The following is a 22,654-nucleotide window of genomic DNA, read 5'->3' as shown; positions in this document are numbered from 1 at the left end:
GGATCACTCCCTCTCTCTGCTGGCCCACTCAGTGACCGACTCAGTAATTCCATGTGGGGAAAATCAAACAGCATGATTGCTGCTTACACCCAAACACATACACACATAAACAACATCTTTTTCTAGCAAACTGCCCAGGACTTTTAACTTCATTTCACAGGCAAATAAGGCTCCTGAATTTGCAGTCCCTGACATTCAGTTCCTCATTTCTTCCCAAATAGCTTTTTAACATGAATTTGAGCCAAATTCAACAAGAATGGAAGCCTGAAAGATTTGTCTGCCTAAAGTCTAAATCACTGGTCTACTACTGCATCTGTATTTGTGTTCAGTTTTGAAAGCAGTAGTCAATTAAGTTCTGTGGAAACTAGGGCCTGAATAGTGAAAGTAATAAAATCCCACCAAAATAAAAGGAAAAGGGGATGCATCCTTTGTCATCATCAACAGTTTGGCAGCTGAAGACAGGAGCACGTGCTGGCTCTTGCCCTAAAGATAGGATATAAAAGTAGGCCGATGTGGGAGGGAGCTTAGCCCATAAAAGCTGAAGATACTTGGGTGACTGGAGGTGTTGCAGAAGGAAGGCTGGGATGTGGGAGGGAGCTACAAGAGCTGTGCTTGGGCATTGGGTGTGTGGGGAGGACAGAGAATATTGCAGAGTGGAGGGAGGCACGGAGACAGCACTGCTAAAAAATTGAGCTGTTGCAGTGCTGGCAGAGAAGGGGATGTAGAACACAAATCTGCCAGGAATGGTTTCCTGCAGGTCACAGAAACATCCTGATGCTCCCAGCTTTGCCGATTCAAGGGAGGGAGGAGTCAGGGTAAATTGAGGAGGGTCCTAAAATCATTTTCCTCTGCCAAATGCTCCACCCTCAATTTGAAGTTTCAGTTGAAATTTCTTTCTCTTTTACTCATGTTTTACCATTATTTTCCCTGTCACTCTGATTTGGAAATTATATATATTGTAGCCTTTTATTTTCTAGGTTTTTAATTAATTTTGCTTCTTTGCTCTATATAGCCCTGGCATCTCATTTTGAAGCTTTTTGAATACAAATAGTAGAAATTTTCTTTTTCTTTCATGAAAGCTGTATTTATCTTACAATCTTTTGTTTCTAGGAGCTCTTTCTTCAGACAGAAACACCAAACACCACTCTCTAACTGTGTACTTTACTCTTTTGTACAGTAGTAAGACAGCCACTGCAGTGGAACTTACCACATTTGTTGGTATGGGCTGAGCTGGTGACTGCATCTGAAACAAACAGGACAAAGTGTTCATAGAAAGGCAGAAAGGTTTCATTATTCCTTTCCAGGTTTTCAGATGGGTTGAAGAAACCTACTTTTCAATAAATTCAAATGGCTGTTCAGCCATTAAAAAATAGGTCCAAGATGGATAAACTAAAATACCTAAACAACAAAACTTTTAAACTGTGATTTAGTAAAATCTAAGAAACACATATATCCCTAAATATCCTTTCCCTCAACAGACTGTTTCACAGTATGAAATTCAAACCCTTCTGAAAAGCAGATCTCCCTGTACATACACCCACAAAAGAATTACAACAAGCCATTGCTGGGTGTAACCCCATTCTATAATGGTACACAGCTGAATTACAAAGTATATCAAACTAAATGTGAAGCATGATAAGGCTAAACTAAATTGCAATCCAAGTCTGTAATGAGGTCTGACATTGTACCTTTCTTTTAAAGATATCTTTTGATTAATAACTATTCCAGAGGTGATTAGTGTGAAGAAGTTTAAGTACATTCTGAATTTCATGCCCCACAAATAACCACAGGGATTTCAGATTGCACCAGGTGTATAAATAAGTATAAACATATTTCCTTAGAACACTTGGAACCACAGTGAAGATCTAAATCCACGCCAAAACATTTTCTTTTTATGTGTCACTAGATGCTGACTCGTTAGTGATACAAGGTGAAATTCCACAAATCAGAATAACCAATATGATCTGCTGCAGCTTCAGTTTCTTGGCAGTGTTCCACTCAGTCCAACCTGCCTTGCTTTGCAAATCTAATGATTGTACAACACAAAGTGGTGTGGCAATATGCCATAAGACAGTGTAAGATGTATATTTGGAAGACATCTGACTTCTTTTGCATTTACGAGCATATTCTTTGAGCTTTCCTGCTTTCAAACCCATGGGGTTACCTTAGTAAGCACCAGTACTGTCTGTCATGAGTGCCTCATCATTTTGCTTCTGCATCCTAAAGAAAATGGGTATTCCATTTCCATTCAAAGAAACAGTGATTTTTTAAAGATGAACAATTTGCATTATTTCTTGTAGAGTTCAGCTTTGGGACAATGAGTAATCATTTCAGGTCTAATTTCTCTTGCACTATTAAGCCCACACCACAGCCATGTATATGTGTATGTCTGTGTGTGAGCTATAAACATACATATGTACGTGCATTGTGAAGAAATTGATTTTAAGTTCTTCCAAATCCTAAAATAGTTTTACTGTTTGTCATTTTACTGACAATTCATGGACTAGTTCTGAAATAGTTATCTGTCTTTACACTTCTAGTGTCTTCCTATTTTCTTAAAACTAAAAACAAGATTGTATACATGAAAAATGAGTTTTCCATTGTTTGAAGGATAGATCATTACTTGTTTGTAAAAGTCAATGGAAAATGGGTATAACCAGTACTGAACACAACAACAGAACACTCAATGCACAGAGAAGGTTTCTTATGGCTTCTGACTCTGCCCAATTTTTTCAGTCTTACAGAAGACTAATACAAATTTGCAATCCAGTTTGATCATGGGATAACTCAGAGCTGCAGGGCTACACGTTCTTCCTTTTGTCTTTGTGTGCTGAACCATTTGCTGACTTCCCATATGTGCCCTGCACCTAGAGCTGAACATGGATTTGGTTCACCCAACAATCCAGCTCCATTCTAGTTCAGCCTGCACTGCATGAAAGTCTTTCACCTCCTACATTCACCACCTCCTGAGCACACTGTGCCTTTGATGACTCTTAAAGCTAGAATGTGACATAAAGGTTGGTGTTTCTCAAACTAAAACTGAAGAACTTAGATAACCTGTGTACTGACAAAAACAACCTTCTGATCTGTCCCATGCTACAGATTTTAGAGAAGCTGAAATAACTTCCTCTCAGTAGAAGTGGACTGACTTCCACACCTCCAGGGAACTTACATACATATGAAGTCAATTGGATCTGCCCCAGTATTTGAGAAATATCCATGGAAAATACGTCTGTGAAACAGGATTTAGTAAAGACAGGTTGTTTTAGTTAACTGCAGTCTGATAGGTAAAAATGCATTAATGAAGTTCTAGCTGACATTTCTATAATGTAAGCACCCCTCTTGATGAAAGGAGAACATTCTGTGGGGACAGTAAGTTTCAGTGATATTTAGGGTCATTGTCACATGAAGTTTTAGGTTGAGCCATGTCAAAGGAGGATCACTGGACATGACAGACAAGATTAGAAAAACTGTCATAACTTTAGTTCTCTGACATTTTTACAAGACACACTGCAGCTAGTAAAGACACTTACCTGCAGATTTTCCACTTGCTCGAAATGCTGATATTCCTGAGGAGGATGATAATCTTCAAGATGTCTCTGAAGTCCTTTAAGGGAATTCAGTTCATTTTTAATTGTGTGTATTTCTCTCCTCATGTTTTCCTCCTGTAATAATTGCAAATACACAGAGCACACAAACACTTTACTGCATGTTCTAATAGGTAAACCAGCATTTTTCAAAGGTATCAACAGCTTAGCAGATGCATCCTTAAAAGAAAGTATGCTAAGGAATTTCTTTCTACAAAGTAATTGAGCCCTTTCCTTCAAACCAAAATTTTAACCACATTTCCATTAGAGATTATAGCTTTTACTAATTGGTTTTGGATTTTTGTTTCACCATTTACTGCTAGTAGCAAGGATCATAAAAAAAGTGAGATTTGTATTTGTAGATTTCTTCCTTTCTGGCTCAAAGATAAATGTAAGATTCAACATTCATTCTCCACCTACATTGTCAAGAAACCACAACAGCAAATAATTTGCTAAGCACTTCTGTAAATAGCCTCAAGTATCCAGAGCTCCCTCAGTACATCTGTAACAGTTAAATTTTTGTATTTAGAACCAACTGAATGGTCCAAACTACAACTTGTAAAAAGAACCAAAGGGCGATTTTACAGAAATACCTTCACTTCATTTACAAAGATTTTCAGACCAGTGTTAACTTTATCCTTGATTATTTACTTTAGGAGACAAAATTTCTAGTTAGGCATAGCAGAAATATGAAAAGGAATAGCAATTATCTTCTAAAGAATAGATGCAAACGTTCCTGAGAAATAAGAAGGGAAAATTCCCATGTCTATAGAGGAAATCATGGTACAAAATTCTGCAAGAAATCAGGGAGATCAAATCTTCTCAGGGAACTGAGCATCAGAAGAGTTCAGCTGTTTTGTGGTCTCATGGCTGCAGTCATCCCCATGGTGGCTGCACTCAAAGGAGTGAGCCTTGGACAACAGGATTACAGGAACAACTTCCCATCACTTCCCCACAGCTTCCCTGGAAATCTGTCTACCAAAATCAAAACTTTTTTGGCAGTAGGTGCCAAGCACATAGAAATAAAAAAGACAGACTAATAAACAAATGCTGCTTTGAGTCTGGTTTCCACACATTAAGCAGATCTTGCCTTATTGAAGTGGTATTAATCTTTCCTACATCTAAACATGCATTTATTATTGCTGACAATTTTTACAGCTACAATGTTTTGCTAATTGTTTTGGATTAAATAATTACTGAAGTATTCTTTAAAAGTAATGAGGTAATAGAAAGAATGTCAAATATAGAAGACAAATTTTTGTTTGGGTGTCCAGAGCAGTGAATTCCAGACATACACCTTTTCTTATCCCCTTTCACCCTGACTCCACACTGAAGAATTCCTTTCAAATCAGAACTGCAGGAAGAGCACTGACCTTCTAGAGGACAGAAGTCAACCTAAGTCTACCTTTAAAAATATGAATTTCTAGAAGTGTCTGTATTACTGGAGAAGAAATTAGTTGTTTTTATTGCATTATTTCTGCGGGGTTTTTTTGGCTTTTAGGAATTACCTGAAATGCTTGACAACTATTCCAAAAAACTTTTCATACTATAGCATTTAATTTAATAAACCTACATCGTTTTTCCAAGTTCTTAGTGCCTTCTCATGCTCATTCTGAAGATTAAGGAACTTTTCTTCATTTTCCTTTGCCTTCTCCCTTTGCAGCTCATTATCTCTTTCAAGGGCCTGCAATAAAATTAATTATCCAAAAAATAATCAATACCACATTAATGAATTTTGATGTGTTTTATGTTGCTTGGACCTTTGCTTCTAACATGCTGCAAGTGCCATACAGATCAGTGATAATGTGCTATCTCAACAATAATTTTCATAAATTAACAGAAAGGTGCTTATAGTTTAGCTAACAGGAAACAGGGGGAGGTTATGAAAAAAGAAATGGCTATAAAAGGGCATAAAAACACTTGCCATTATTCAGTTTCACTGCATAAGTTTTAATGTGCTGAAAAAGTAATATAAAGTCCAGAGATGAGAGATATGAAATGTAGCATAATCCAGAGCCACTGTACTTAAAGAAAAAACTACTGGATACTGACAGGGAAAAATATATTTTTTAATCAGTTAATTTTAATATAATTTTTTTTATAATTAAAGTAAGTTTTTCTATCCCAAATTGTTTATTAACCTCTCTTATAAACTATATGATTTTTACATTCCAAAACATGTCTACTACAACATGAAGTATATATCTGATTATGCTTTAATTTATTTTTATTAGGTCACTGAAATAGGAATGCATTGAACTAACAGTAATATTAAGTTTTATACTACCACAAGAGTACTCGCAACGTTTTTGGATTTACTCTTTCAGCTTTCCTCTGCTAAATTAAATGAGTCTTGTGTAAATTGACAGCAACTTCACACATGTATCAAGTACTCCTGGAATTTTTATCCTATCATATTTTTATGGGAAACAATATGGAAGATAAGACTCACTGCATTCCATTACCTGCTATATAGATGACTCAAATATATTTGCTAATGTAAGCATCACTTTAATGCATGAAGCTGTATGACCAGCTACATATTCATGATTCTGCTGAGCTTCTTTGAAAGCCCACTTGAAAAATGTTATGGAGGCAATACTCCAAACCAGTTCCTTTTTACTAAATGTTTTAACCAAAAATGAGTCCACTTTTTGATTCACTCACCCATTTTAAAATGCCCATGGCAATTTAGCTACACTGTTAATAAAATTATATTTTACAAGTACTAACACTAAGAAAATTCAAACCACCTTTCACTTCTGTACACGTGGGCAAAGCTATGCATAAGACTACAATGGATCTTCTTTGACAGATAATGTATTTCAAAAAAATAGGACAATTCAGCAATACATTGTCTGAATAATCCCACTCTGACACAGTATCTTTCATCCAGTTGTATACAACCAGGAGTGCAAGACCTCCTCTCTTTGATGAACCTGTTCTTAACTCCAAGGATGCTTTTCCTTGTACCTCAAATGCAACCTCCTTGGTGATGGATTATTATAGTTACTCACAGCATAGCTCTTAGGGCAAAATATCAGAGGTAGCAGAGGTATGGAACTGATCACATGTTAAAGCCAGTTGTACACGCAGGGGAATACCTGAATTCCTTACATTCTCAAGGATTCTGTCATCTGTTAAAGAATTTTTTTTAAGTCACGTATTCAGCTCCTTATTTTATAAGTCCCATTTGATGTTTTAAAAAAATGCAAAATAAGAAGCTAACATTGACTCATTCCTTGGAATATCACGGTAATTGTATCAAACTGAAAAAGAAGGTCCATTTACACAATTTTAAATAGTGAAAGTTGAACCAAAAGCCTCTCATTAGTTGTCCATGCCTTATAACACCCATTTCATCTAAAGTATTTGTGCCTGAAGTTACCTTTGAGGACTGCACTGAAGCTTTGATGACCAGCAGTGGTTTGTGCTGTAGTTAGAACAATAGCAAACAGTAACACCATCCCAATGTCTAACATAAACAGATCCAAATCAGAGCAGGCTTTCATCAGAATTAGCATAATTGCAACCAGAAATCAATTTTTGGCCTGCACAGGCTGCAAAACAGACTTGTCCTCTGTTCATACCATAACAAGAAGAAAGCAGGCCATACTTGTAGACATTTATGTGTAGTCTTCAAAGAGAAGATTCACAGATACCATTTACTGTTCTAACTAGAGCTTTAAGGCATACTATAAACTTTATCTGAGAGGGGAAACAATAGCTCAGAAATGCTATCACACAAAAGCACTTTAAAATACACTTGCTATTCAATAGTCCTGACACAAAGGACTAAAGGGTTCCTGTATTATCAAAGTCATCATCAGTAAGGTTGTATATGAATTATCTTCAGCCTTTATTTTAATCTACAAAGCAATTTCAATTATCCTTAAAAATAAAAAGCACATTACCTTCTTACTTTAACAAAAAACAGGATTGCATGAATAGCAAGTAATCGAGCTGTTTCCCTGGACCCAATATACAAATAACAGAAGCTACAGAAAATCGTGCTACTTAGGCAATTCTACAGCCAAAGGGTTGTTCAGTTAATCTTTGTAAAAATGTTGCAGATGCTTTCATTGCTAGGGAGATTTTAGCCATTTTCTGATGGAGAACATAGCTCACCTTCAACCTTACTTGTTTCATCAAAATACAGAAGTCCTATGTTTATATTGTGGCAGAAGCCAAGCTGTTTACACCTGTTAAGAGTAAAGTCTTAAGGGAGTGAAAAATTTCAAATTAGCATAGAAGCATTTACTTAGAAACAAAAGTATACATCCACACTGGAAGTTCAATTTGAAATTAACTGAACTCCTTGGCTTCACAGAGTGGAATCGTTGTGGTTATGTCTGGGCAAACAGTAGATAATAATTTTTAATAGTGCAGTCAGTGGTTATACCTGAACTCTGCATGGCACCTCTGATGGGAATGGATATGACCTTAACCTTCAGTGCACTGACAGCTATTGAAATGTGGAATCTGAACTGTTCTGAGCTGCTTTTACAAGCTGAAAGTGTGTCCTAGAGTGACTTTATGATGCTTGTATCCGCAATCGTCTGTTGTGTCTATGCTGGATGCTAAGTTCTGTACCTTTAAGAGCGGTTCCGAGAGCGAAGGGGCGCAGAAGAAGCGCGCAGTTTGTTTGCAGAACCTGCGCTCACTCCTCCGCATCCTTCTCACGGACTGTGTTGTCTGCAGCACGGACAGCGGGAGGGAGCTGTCCTTTGCTTTTAATTAGGGTTTGGGATTTTTTCCAGTTAGCTGAGGCCAGAATTCACCTATTGTTCGGTCCGAGAACACCAAGACCATGGTCCGGCCCCGCAAGCTGCGCTGGGCCGGGACCCCGGACCCGAGCCCCGGAGGGGCTGAGAAAGCCGAGGACACACCCACAAAAATGACTGAACTACAGAAAGATTTTCTAAATTCTTCAGAACATCAAGAAATTTCATTGTTTGATGTTATTATTCTTTTCTTGTTTGTGAGTACTTTGCTTGTTAAATAAACTATTTTTATTCCACTTTTCTCAAAGGAAATTTATGTCTCCCGAACTGGTGGGAGGAGATGCCGCTTAAATTTGCTTCTAAAGGATCACTTCAAAAGTTTCCTCCCTAAATTTCCTCTAAACCAAGACAAAGAGGAACTGAGGAGTGCTGCAACTCTGCACTCTCCAGCATGACTACTTCCCTCCTCTAGCATAAATATGATGCCAGAAAACACAGCAAGAAAGGGCTTAAGATAATGCTCTATCTTAGGCCCTCTGCTTTAACAAAACTGAGCTCAGGCTCCTGCTATGAATGAAGACCTGAAAATTGAAATGTTGCCCAGAAACGTGTACCTATATGAAAATTACAAGGAACATAAGTCATAAAATAATTTGATTTCAGTATTTGAAAGCAACCCTGTTCTGGTTTTGCCCTCTAGAAATGGCTGCTAAAAATGGCAACCATGATTTACTTTAGGGAGAGAAGAGGGAAAGCACTTCAAGGTTCGTGCTGACAGTTAAGGAGCTGAGGGAGCAATGGAAGTGAGGTCAAAAGTTCTGAAAGGCACACAGATGTCTTTAACAGCCCTGGACTTAAAAAATACATAACAGATAGTAACAGCTTGTCTAATCGAGAAAAATCTGACCTGATAGTCTTCTTTCAGTGCACTTAATTCACTTTCCATTCTAGCATTCGATTGCGTTATTCGCTGAAGCAGCTCCTGCACACACTGTAGAGAGCTGAGAATCTCCTTATGAATACAAACAGAATAGAAAATATTGAGAAAGATTTTGTTTCTGGAATTTAAACATTAGATTATTTATGTCTTTTACGTTATTTTTTTTATTCTGTCAGTGTTTCAAAAATCATGTCTGTAAAAAAAGTACTCCAACCTCAACATCAGGGAAAATTTGTAGGGAGAAATCAGAACAACACCCATTTTTTCTGACCTTTTACCATGGAGAAGTTAACATTAATATAAACAACTGTAACATTTTTTTCAGAGAATTTTCCTATAAAACCACCCAATATTTATACAGCATAAATTTGGATTAAAAGATATCAAATCCAACCTCATTGTGATTTATTCAGGACAAACAGAATAACTTTATCTTACCATATCACAGGTCTGAAAAATATGGAAAATCCAAAAGAAATTATTCCATTAGTGGATCACCCTAACATGAAATTATTCTGTATCTCCTGAATTAAATCATAATAGATGTGAACTACCACCCATTAGCTTTGCATCATCTGGTGCAGCTATATAATATTTTACTGTCAGGCTCTGAACTTTTGTGGTACCTTCCTCAAGACTGTCTTGTTACTTCATGAAGGGGGAGTTGTAAAAAATGAGGCACCCAAAGTGAGCTGATTTGAGTTGATGAAGGTGCCATGAGTGCTGCCATGAAGTGTGTTGCAGTCTGCTGGAAACTGAGCCATTTTCTATTGAACACTACAAATCACATTTCCAAAGTTGCAAAGACAGAGTGAATGACCCAGACAAGCCAATCATCACCCGCTCCTTAAGACCACTTACAGCAGTTACTAAAAGAAGACCCGTACAGAAAAAAACCCTGAGCTTCAGGCGGAAAGAAATCTTAAATGTGCTCAGTTGCTTCAAAATACGTTGAGAGAGGAACATATTAAAACAAAGTAATTTGACATACTTGCAAAATATTTTCAAATTATTCTAGTTTTGGTTCTACTGGATACACAGATACAGCTATCTAATAAAAATAAAATCAGTATTTCAGTGTACTCTCTTTCCTTTCATGCATGTATAAATAATATTTTTTCACTGAAGCTGAAGTTATTTTTAGTTCAATTTTACAACCAGAAGAGTGAACTGCAGAGCTGTGAAACGGCTTGGCCAGTGTCATGTGACACATCAGTAGCAGAGTTGGCCACATCTTTTAAATCTAGGACAGTTTTCTCTCAAATAGACCAGACTGCTCCTCTGATAGAGTTTCGTACACATCAGCTGTAATTTAGATGGTATTTCTAGCCCAAGTCCAAGAACCACTGAAGCCAACAATTCAGTTAATTGAGGTTAATTATTAATTATTAGTGCTCCACAACACAGAACTCCGTGTCTTCTAACCCAAGCACTTGGAGGAAACATGAAGCTCATCTCTACACTAGAGCCCTCTCCAGACTATACCACACCCTCTATATGTTCAAACTAACCTACCAAACAAACCCTAACAATTCACACAGAACAAGAGAGAGACACAAACCAGAATCCTTCTCTTAGATAACACATGGCAAATATGCATACGAATTATGCTCCACACATCTCATAGAAATGCTTTTAGTGCAGTCAGGCCTGGGAGAATAATGAGGCCTGAGTGTGTCTCTCATTTTTTTCCATGTGTTTATTGGCAAGCACTTTTTAAAAGCAAGCTCAAAATGCAAACAGGCTTTTATAAATTGGAAGAGTGCTCCTGGATGAGTGCTCTATGGGCATGCCAGCAAGATACTGCTCTTGTCCCTCCCTGGCACCAACAACGATACACTTCTCTGACCTCTTCCCTTTTGTGAACAGCAGAGTGAAAATTCTGCAACTGTTCAAGAAAAGGAAAAAAAACAACCACCCTTTTCAGGCTTAATGTTCTGCAAAGCAGTGCATTATGTTGTTATTACAGGAAACAAATTTCTTTTTTTTGCTACATTTGATACTTGACTCCATAGCCTTTTTTAAAAAAAAATTTTTTCCTGGAACATTCCTGAGTTAGCAAGAGAAGACAGTCCTTACTTTGTTCAGGGATGTAAAGGTGTTCCTTAATAGTCTAAATGTTTATGTTCTGTATGAATGGAACATCATTTGCTTTATATACCATTAATACATTATTCCTATTTTACCTGGTTTCAATACCAGCAGTGTTAGAATAAACTGTTGGCAACCAGAAAGCAGAACAGCCAGCATGTTATGCCAGCCTTATGGCTTTTTTATACTGAACCCACATGTAGGCAAGTGTTTCATGGGAATACCAAATTTCTCCCATCTGAATTCAAAGATAAAATGTAAGACTTGGAATAAAGTGTCAAATAATGGACTTTGTTCTGGTAATACTTTTTCTAAAAACTGAGCAGTAAGATACCACTTATGGCAGTATTAAACTATTTCTGAAGTGTAAACAAGTGAACTGTTTTTGTAGCTTAGTATAATAAGAAACCTAAGCATGAAATATAGCACCTACATTCTCAAGTGATTTTTAAAGAGCAAAGCTGTATTAACAACTCACCAGCTTTTCTTCTTTAATGTTTGTGTTTTCTTCTTGAACTTTTTTACTGACTGCTGTCTCCTTAAAAAAAGAAAAGAGCATGAAGAACAGTAAAGGAGATTTAAAATTACTGTCTGTTTTCTTTAACAATATTGTATTAATGTGATATAGTGAATCATCATGAGGCTATTTAAAGAAATTTAATTATTTTTTAATGTCTTTTTACCCATTTTTTTACTATGAAATTATACTGACATTCATAGCACATTTATTTCCTTAGAAAAGGTTATAGCAGAAGTAGTTCAATTGTATCTGCAATATAGTAGAAAGGAATCACTAATCTGTATTCATCAGAGATCACTGCCAAGAGGTTTGCTGAATGAAGAATAGGAAATAATCACCAAAACCTCTATTTGTTTAAAAACCAAAATACCATTCTGATTTTCTGTTCCAGTTCTTGAAACTGTTTTTCCTTCACTGCAAGATTGATGTTTTCTTCTCCCACCCTGTACTGAGAGGTGACCTTGGACCTTATCAAGTCTGTAGTTACTTTCTTCAGTTCCTTAACACAGGAAACACATATAAATAGTTCATCCAGTACAGGCATTGCAATTCAAAACAGAGACAAATCTTTTAAACTATCTTTATCATGCCTTACTTTGAAATAATGTATGGAAAGAACAGAATAATTTTTTAGAGGTACTAAAATGTGTAAGACTGACTTACTAAACTTCAAACTTGTCACACATGACTGAAAGTTTATTTTCACAGGTAAAATGTTATTGTGCCAATTTTACTCTGTTTCAAGTATTTACTTAACCATTTTGTTATTTTCTCATCCAAGAGGTATATTAGAAGTGAACATTGAGTTGGTACTGGTAAAATGTTCTTTACCCATTTATACAATAGGAATTACTATTGTAACTACTGTGTACATTCTTGGGAATGAGGAGGAGCCAAGGGAGAACAGTGATTATCTGGTAAAAACAGGAACTGGCTATAAATTTGGAGGATCTTTGCTTTTCCTGAAACATTAATTACTTAATCTCAAGAGAATGCTAAATTAATTTTATATTAGAAGGTTCTACAACATGATACCTTTGATTTTATAGTCTTTATCCTCTTTTAAATATCCTGCGGGTTTTTCTTTCTTTTCTTTTTTTTTTTTTTTTTAATTTGTTTTGTAACCAGTTTATTCAGAGCTCCTAGTGCAGCAAATAAACAGCAAATGCTTTGATCTCATTAAATTACAACTTATAGTTCCTGGAGCCATAAATATTGTGCCCTTCTCTCCCCCTCCCCTCCCATCCTGGTGCAAGGTAGTCTGTTTAATATCGCTCTCTCCTTGAGCGCTCTGACGTTTACTCAGACAAATAGCAGAGGTTATGAATGCTGCTCACAGATAGCATCAAGAATTCTCCGTGATGCCATAGTGGTGAACCAAGCATTCAGAATGGTCACAGTTTTATCTAACAACTAAGTTTGGTCTGTTTAACTTTTCTTCACAAAACTGGAATTTCGGTTATCACAGACAGAATTATCACAGGCCAGTGGTTTAACTGTTCTGGACAAAATCATAGAACAGTACAAAAGAAGAAAGGAAGATTACATTGTAGCTGAAATTCATGAAGTTTTATGGAAAATACAAGTATAGGTAGTACTTTTAAATAAATCAATTTTTGGCTAGAGGCTTTATTTCTCACATATTTTAGCCATAAATAAATCTAAAATGATCTTGTAAGTCCTAAGTGTAATTGCAGAATCAATTACAGAACTGAAAGCCAGCAATGCTTTACAATTATTCTATTCTGTAAGCTAGTTAGGTTTTCCCCATCTTTTGCAATAAAGACATGCCTTAATTGTCTTTATTGCAAAAGACATTTTAAGAAAAACGACTGCATTTACTAGAAGGCTCTGTAATGAACCACGCAAGCAGAGTTCCTGCTGTTAAGTGGCAGAAGGTGCAAGCAGCTCTAACTTTGGGAAAGTGCAAAGGTGCAGTGTGCCAGCCTGCACAGAGAAGCAGATGAATGGGACAGAGCACAGCTCACAGGCTGGATGCCACACCAGCAGGTGCAAAAGCCTGCTGTGGATCTGATGCCAGGTGTTTTCCAAAAGTCAGGCGTTAGAGTGCATAGAAAAAACCTTATTTTGTCATGGGGAAAGCACAAGGCACGCGAAGTAAATCATGCCCTTGAGGTAGAAAAGATGACTGTATTTTCTTCTTTGCAATGGCAGGTGGGTGTGTACAATCCATCTGGAAGCAAACCCAAATCTACTCCTACAAAGCTGTAGGCAGGAAAAACCAAACCCAACAAACTGCCAGAACCCAATACAAATTCCCAAAAGCCCCCCCACAAATGAAACCACCAAAAATAATGGCAAAGTTTCTCTTGGTGAGTGAAATCACAAGGTTTGTAGCCACAAAAAGAATTTAAGAAATTATTTTCTACATACATACATGTATTTTCTTGTACTCTGAAATTAATTAAAATATCACCCCAGAGTGTTTGCTTTTTTCCTAGTAGCTTTCGCTCATTATTAAAACCACAAATAGTAGCAAAAAAACCTATAAAATATGTAGAATGTGGAAAATAATTTTATCAGTTCTGGGGTGTGCTGAGAGACATTGATAAGGCTTTAAACCCATTCCCTTGATCTGTTGCTAGCAGCCAATGCTTAGGGACATGGCTTCAAAAACACTTCATGCCAGAGTAAGGCAAGAGTGTCCCAAAATCCCAGTCCTTCTCTGAGCTGGTCTAGGCTAAAACTTCCACATTCTTGGTTGGGGTTTTTTGGGAGTTTGGAGGGGTTTTTGTGGTTTTGGGGATTTTGGTTTTTGTCAAATCTAGTTTTGTTCAATACAAAATATTAATTGTACCCTCCCTTAAGGTCACACAAATACATGTTCCAGCATAAAGAAGTGGTGTGGGACGGGAAAAGCAGCCAGCACAGGCAGATGCAACCACTTCCCATGACTGATACCCTATGAAAACTTTACCTGTATTCAAAATTACACCTATATCTGTTTGCTGTCTTCCTACATTGCTGCAACCCTCTTGTAATCTTTTGGGTCTTAAGCAGCAGAGTTGTTTTTCAAGCAGCAGAAGGACAGAAAGCTTTTTCTTGGACAGATATCAATGCAAGCATTTTCACAGTGGTTGAAAAGCATCCTACCACACTGAGTATCAAAATGTTCAAATCCAAAAATATTACTGAAAGAAAAATTTGCCACAGTCCATTACATTACAATTTAGGAACTGGACTTGAAGCAGGCAATGTCAAGAAAAAATTACAACCTCTCTATATAATATTTCTTTCCTGAAACCTCAGAAGAGTAAACCTGTGCAGAACAGACCTCAATTTCACTCAAGTTTACTGTTGTACATATTTAACACCCTCATAACACACTTGCACATTCATTAAAATTGGAGAATAGTTTACTTTTATCCACAAATGTTAAATAGCATTCACTAACTTCACATTCCCATTAAGAACAAATGTGTGAGATCATCCAGGTCTGAGTGAAAGTAATGGCTGTGATAAGAGCTGACAACCAAATTAAGATTTTAGTACCATGGATAGTCATTCCCATTCCAGCACTGAGGTTACAGAGGAAAGAAGATTGAACCTAGAAGTTGTCAGAGCTGTTAGAGGTCAGTCAAGTCTCCAAAGCAGATAAAACCAGCTTTAGAAGTTGTCTGAAATTGTGCTGTTGATATCATGACTTCTTTCAGCTATGTAGCAAGTGAAAACAGCCTGGTAATCCCTTTTCAAAACTCTTCCAAATATCCCGGTTAGGTTGTTCAGAATAGGGTGGTCAAATACTGAAAACCGATGAGAAATCCAGAAATAACTACAATATAGGCATTTCCTGCTGAACTGAGGAAGCTGGATTAAGTTTCAGTTGGCCTCCTTTCTCTGCTTATCTAACAGTATTTTATTTAAAATTCATAACCCTTCATGACCTTAAGAATCACGAGTACAGCTGAAAAAAAGACTGGATCAAATAATATGTTTGATTGCTGGAGTACCTAAATCTCAATTTCTCTCTCACACCTATGTTACTCACAGATGTAAAATTTTCTTAAACATTTCTGTTTTCTTACCTCTCAAATTATTTACTCTCAGAGAATGCTAAGTAATTAATTATTCTTAATGTCTCACCAAAAGCAATAAATCCAATTTACTGTGATCCTGAAATATTTCTAAAATTCCTCACTTTTTAATTTAGAATATACTACAATAAAGATATCCTGCATTTTAGATGAACACTCCTGTTTCTGTCACATGCAAATAATTTCCCTTTTTTAAAAGGAACTGCAGAGTTGGAGTGTACACAATGCATGGACAGAACTGCTCTCAAACCTTCAGAGTTATGACATCAGCATCCTAACAAGCATGGCTTCGCTTGGAAAGTTACCTTTGAAAGTTTCCTTTGAAAGGAAAGTTACCACCACCTTCCAATATTTTTCTGTTTCTCTTCCATCCATCAAATATTCCAGATAAATATATACAGTTTTTACGTATAACCTATCATTTGAATTATGCAGCTAAATAAACATTTTTAAATACTCTAAGACTTAATTGTGATATATAAATTAATTTGAGAAATTTTCAAGGGTTCTGCTTTACTGTTACTGTGGATTTCAGTCTGCTTTTATGAGGGCAAGAACTCTGAAATCTTTGATCACTTCGAAACTTCATCTTTTTGACAGTGAGGTTTGTCATGTTTTATTCTAGTATGTAACTAAAAAAATCCAAATTGAATTCCCGATTAGTTTTTACTGTGGCTACAATATTGCCATGTAATAAATACAAAATTTAAGTTAAGCACTAAAGAAGGTAAGAATGAAATAAAGAAAGAAAAATCTCAAAATGTCTGTATTTCAAGATAAAATTAAATTTTAAGTCTGGTATTTAGTGGAATCATACTCCAAGGAACCTTAACAATAAGAGGCTACATGCTCTTAAGAAGAAAGGAAAAAACAGTAGATTCAGGGAGAATTTACAGTACTTTTGTACCTTCAAATCCCATTTTTCAGGAAAAGAAAGGTAAAAAGTTAAACATCCATTTTTTGGTCAATATAACCCAAATATAAAATTATCATGGTCCCTTTTCCTCATGTACAAATTATATTCCACCCCTGGCTTTTTTTGTTTTCAAAAACACTCATAAACTTGGCAAAGATTCCATGGTAATTCAAAGCAATCATCTGGAAACTGGGGATTAACATTAGGTCAAGAAGTTGAGATAATCATGTATTTGATCCCTACATAAAATAATTACAGAATCTACAGGAGAAAAAAGATTAAAACAAGGGAAATATAAAGATAAGGAGATATGAAGAGACATAGTGTGGAAAGATACTGAGTTTATAGAACAATTCTGACTTATGAATGTCCTTTTGTTTTTCTCTTGTCAGATCTTAAGAAACAGCTCAAAGGGAAAAGAACATTATTCTTCCCCCTATAACCTATGTTCAAGAGTGCAACTCAAAAATGTACTTGGCAAAGTGGAGCTCCTGAATAGAGGCAGGAGAAAAGAGCTTAGTGACAACTTCCTTGTAAATAGAATCACCATGATCTGAAGTCTCAGCTGCCTTGTCACAAAACTCTCCCACTTCAGGGATTCAGTTCCACATTTTATCCCATGTTCAAGCCACCAGCTCGCTTCCATGGCAACTGCTCCTCATGTTGTATCTCTGACTAAACTGAAAACACCATTGCTACCTTCCTCATCAGATGGAGAAGAGATGGAAGCACAGGGAAAAGAGAGGTTACTAGTAATTAGCAAGAAACAAGGAGGATGCTGTAGAGGTAAATAAAAATTCACAGGTTACAGAAAATTCTCAGAGTTGTTGCAGTTTTAACTGAAGTGCCTGTGGAAGCTAATTTTGCCATTTGTCATAGAACGAAAAACAGTTCTGCTGCCTGTCCACTTCTTCTGTTAATATGCCAGCAGCTTTTGGAAGACCCCAAGAATATTCTGAATTGGAAGGGACCCACAAGGATCCTTCTCCTTTCAGAAATGTGCACTTACTTCTTTCAAATTACTTATTTCAGTCTCTTGTCTTTTATTCACTGATGCTAGTTTCTTGTTGTGTTGTATGGCTTCCTGCACTTTAAACAAAAATTAAAGCATGTTAACAAATAATTTCACATTTGAACAAATATTGATTTATAACTGGACTAGCTGTGCATATAATTTATTCTTGAAAACAAACCTAAATCTGCAAATATGATTCAACTACTTTTTCTGTGTAGTTTGATACCACACTGGAGGATTATACCAAGTAGTACCTGGTGTCTATACCTCAAACAATGACTTAAGACTTTTCTGTATGTTGGCTTGCCTTTTGTAACCAAAATTTAATTTTTAGTGTTTTATGATGTCATTTTAGTAGGACTTTTAATCTGGGTTTTATTTTTTAAAGCTTTGCTTGTAATTTTCTGATGAGTTTAATTATTTTCAGACTAACACAGAACATAATGGGCCACAGAACAAATTCATAACTGAGGTAACAGACATACAGAGTTATATGCATATGGGCCTTGGGAGACAGGAAAACAACAGAGGCTAGCACAGCAAAAAATTCTAAGAATTACTTCTATTCCTGCTGAAAGGGAAGGGAATTTTCTCTCAAACTTTATACAGGTGAAGATATCACCAGGAAATTTCTTGAAATTCCACAATGAAAAGCTGAAGATATTTCTTGGTTCCTGTACTTTTTCAGACAGCTCTATTCAATCTTTTTATTTTGATCCTCTGAGGTTCCCCTTCATCCTTTTCTATTTTCTGATTCCTCTTCATTCACCCCTGATATTTTTCTTCATTTTCCTCAATAGTTTTCTAGCACTACACTTGAACACAAGAATTGTAGACACACAGAAAGTCCTCTCCTTTTCTGCTAGAAATGGTCCACTATGGGGAATGATGGACAACAGCTTCATTGTACAATAAGCAATTTTGCAGTTTTGAATGAGAATACGAGTTAAAAAGACTAAAATACTGATGAATGTAACTGTTATCTTCTGACACAACTTTGGAAAACCCCCCAGAAAAATAAGCAGGCCAAAATTGGTAAAACTCTCTCCTATCTTTCAGCAAAAGTCATGTGCTCACTCTCTAGCTTTGAACTACAATCGGCAGACACTGGTTAGCCAGTAATGTTCTGGATTTAAAATTTTAGAAGTTGAATACATCAAGTAACTTGAGGTACTGAAACACCACAAATATACATAGAATATGTTACCAATTTATTCAAACTAGATTTGAAAAAAAGAAATTAGTTTCAGGCAGAAACAAAAAATTTAGTAAGATTCAGTAATTAAAAGGTTTTTTAGTTTTTTGTTTGGTAGTTCCTTGATATAATTTCCTGTGTGGTCACACACGAGACTGTAGCAGAGGATCAGCTAAGACCACTGAGGAACCTATCAAGATATTTGATGCTTGGCATGGGGTAGCTGCTATTTTTCTGATATTTCAAGTGTCTCCAACTCAGTTTTGTCAGAGCACAGCAAAACCAGGTGCTGAGAGCATTTAAGTCATACATACCACTGTGCTCCAGTTTGTCATGAACACCTTTTACAATTCCAAACCGAGATGCAATAGTAGCATAACACCTCTCAACTTCATTCAGTTTCTTATGCTGCTCCTCTTTTGCTGTTAAGTGCATCTGCAACTTTTGATCCTGTTAGGAACATAAATGAAGCACCCATTGAAAGACAGTAAGTAGCTCTCCAAGTGCTTTTGAACATAACAGCATAAATGCAAAATCATTTCCAGAATCCTTCAGTTGTCTATTTCATATCTAATGACCTTTCCCTTTTCCAAATAGCAGGAAGAAAGAGTCATCATGATAATCCAAGGATTTGAGCACCTGACATTAGAGGAGAGGCTGAGGGACCTGTGACAGTTCAGCTTGGAGAGGAGCTGATAAATGTGGATATAGCAGGGGAGGTGTTGTGAGAAAGGAATAAAGAAATCACAGCCAGACTCCTTTTGGTGGTGCTCACTTACAAAAAGTGAAAGACAGGAAATTTCACTTAAACTTGAGGAGAAAAACATTTATTTTAAGGGTGGCAAACACTGGAACAGGCTGCATGGGCAGGCTACAGAATCTGTTCACGGAGATACTAAAAACCAATGGACATGGCCCTGGGACACTGATTCCACTGGCCCTGCTTGGCAGCCTCCTCCATCTCACTTCTGGGCTTGTAAAAAATGGCATGGCCAAGGGCAATTAGGAGAGAGTTTGTGGTTTTGACACACTCAAATAAAAGAATTTCAACACACTTGCTAAAAATCAGACCACATCAAGTACTTCTAGAGTAGAGGTGACTTTGGTTTAGATTGGTGAGACTAATGTAGATTAATACCACATGCTTCCTGGAAAAATACAAATAACTTTTAAATCAGGAATTCTTAACTCCTCAGTATCAATTAGCCATTCTAGTATCTTGAAATATGATGAAATATGTGTGTATCTGCAGGGGAAGATTATAAATACTTTTGTAAGCATCTAACACTTTATTTTAGTTCTATTCACATGTTAGCCTAAGTAACACCACAAAGAAACCCATGTGGTAATTAAGTGCAATATATTTAATGAATTTTACCAATCTCTCTCATTTTGTGGAAACAGTTAAGTGACACATTTTTTTAAGCTACTTGTTATCCTTGTAATAATAAGATTCTTGTGTTCTTCTTATATTGTATTTTTGTTAACAGCTTTGTAGGTACTATTTGGTGAATTTTAAAAGTAATTTTCTCTGAAGAGAATGGGTTAAATTAATTCCTCAGAAAGGATAGCCATCTAATCTATTTCTAATCCACAGTAGAGCAACACAGCAATTAAAATGAACTGGTCCAAATTCATTCCTGTGTGTAAATTCAAGTTACACCAGGATGCATCTGGCCCAGTCTGTTTGGCTCCATTTCCACACAGTAACAAATGCAATACATGTCCAGGCATCAGAGGATAATAAAAGCTGATAGTAATCAAAAGAAATGACCACCATAAGACTAGCAAAACAGGATATACAATACAAATTTCTCATGTTTTATAAGGTATGAAATTAAACACACTACAGCAAATGGAAAGTCATAATGGAAGCACTGGTAAAGAAACACCACCACTTACAGAAATCACTGCAAGGAATGTAGGTTGAAAATGTTCTTATACTTTCTCTTTTTCCTAATCATAAATTAACTGTTGAAGATCCACACTTAACTAATGCTAGGAGGGGAATTTTATAACAAAAAACATTAAAAGGAAAGATTTTCTTTTTTTTTCCTAGTAGTTTCCTCAGGTATGTTTATTCTAAGAGATCGATGAACAGAGAGACAGCCCTAATTTGAGACTTGAACAGCTTGTGGCAAAATCTGAGGGGTTTTGCAGTTTTTAATATGGATTTTTTCTTAGTGTTATCCCAATTCTTTTCTTTAGTCAGCAAGATAGTGTTAGTCCCTCCTCCTCCCTCAAAAAGTTGAAATATGCTTTGCTACTTCACAGGGCTCTTTCCAGGGAACCTGCTCTATCTGCAAGACTTTTATTAAGAGCTTAACACTTGCCTAAATACGATTTTTGATGGCAGGCTTCTCTCCAGGCTTAATGGAAGAGAAATAAAAGCCTGAGTATGTGATTCATCTCCTCACAGTGAAAAGGTTGTAAAACATTTTTCCATAGAAGACAATCAAGAAACACCAGGAGACACTGCAGGATGGGGAGTGGATGACCCTGGAGTTGGAGGGAGACCCACAGAATCTTGGTTCTTCTTCCTTATGTCTGATACTGCAAGAACAGGAATTATTGCCCTGCCCTCCACCAGTAATAAAGATAAGCTGGGATGGGGAGTGGAATTGATTGTGGCCATATGGCTTGTTGAGGCACAATGATTTCTTGGTGGAACTAGACCCAAGAAATAGCTTAGGGTCAAGTGGGTGACTGGAGAAACACAAAGAGGGAATTGCTCATATCTCAAAGATATTCTGGAAATGGAGTCACTAGTCAGAGGTACTCAGTGAAGCAGAAGGTGGTAACTGGGGGGTGAAAGTGTCAGAGAAACAAAGTAGATGTAATGGCATGGAGACCTAAGGCAAGATTACATGAAAATTATGCAAAGGGCTATGAAATGTAGATCTTCAAAACAGGATTTTTTTTTCACAACAGTTCTTCAAGTTCTCTCCATTTTTCTACTTAAAAATAATTGGGTTTAATTTATATTGTTATCTCTGCCTCCTCATTGTGTTTTTAAACAACATAGTATGATTACAGACAAACTCCTAAAAGACGCAGAAAGGAAACAAAACCAACATTTCTATATCAGATTATTAAGAGCAAACCAACTTTTAAAGTTTAATTAACATTTTGCAGTAATTACTTTTTCATTCATTCGATGACTACACCTGTATTAGAAAAGTAAATGGTGGCAGGGAAATTCTCAGGAAATGCCTGTACTGCTGTTAAAATATCCTTGACAGATTTTGGCCTGTGCCAAGTAGGACTCATGTAAACAGTTCCTGGGCACAGGTCAGGTGAACTGCTGGGAATGATGTGGATCCAAATTCCCACTTTTCTGAAGAGCGGAAGGGTTTAATCAACCTAGACCATTTGACTGCAGCTGCACTAAATGGTTTCACATACATTTAGTTTCCAATAAAAACAGTAAGGGAAGACAAGAACAGATACCTTACAAAAAGAGTTCGGGCATTCTCCAGTGTATCATCTGTCAGGAAACCAACACCTAACTATTTTCCTCCAGTTACTGCCTAATTTCAGCAGCAGGAAAACCAATACACTACAGAACCCACACTCAAGTGTATTCTATCAGTTGAACTGGTTTTGTAGTA

At 36.5% G+C, this 22,654-nt stretch overlaps 1 protein-coding gene across 1 annotated transcript in view; it reads right to left on the bottom strand.

The window, feature by feature from the left end:
• The window catches only part of CCDC73 (coiled-coil domain containing 73), a 71,634-nt gene that overhangs the window by 8,740 nt on the left and 40,240 nt on the right, over window positions 1-22,654 (bottom strand). Inside the window, exons 9-16 of the mRNA XM_063397398.1 lie at window positions 19,358-19,493; window positions 17,843-17,922; window positions 12,233-12,361; window positions 11,821-11,880; window positions 9,219-9,323; window positions 5,161-5,271; window positions 3,534-3,665; window positions 1,208-1,243 (exon numbers count right to left, since the gene is read on the bottom strand). Of these exons, the coding sequence (XP_063253468.1) occupies window positions 1,208-1,243; window positions 3,534-3,665; window positions 5,161-5,271; window positions 9,219-9,323; window positions 11,821-11,880; window positions 12,233-12,361; window positions 17,843-17,922; window positions 19,358-19,493 (789 nt within the window). The remainder of the gene's footprint in view (window positions 1-1,207; window positions 1,244-3,533; window positions 3,666-5,160; window positions 5,272-9,218; window positions 9,324-11,820; window positions 11,881-12,232; window positions 12,362-17,842; window positions 17,923-19,357; window positions 19,494-22,654) is intronic.

Source organism: Prinia subflava, chromosome 5 (assembly GCF_021018805.1).
Source record: "Prinia subflava isolate CZ2003 ecotype Zambia chromosome 5, Cam_Psub_1.2, whole genome shotgun sequence".
Lineage (NCBI taxonomy): Eukaryota > Metazoa > Chordata > Aves > Passeriformes > Cisticolidae > Prinia > Prinia subflava.
Note: the sequence above shows the minus strand (reverse complement) of the source record. Positions and strands in the feature narration are given on the sequence as shown.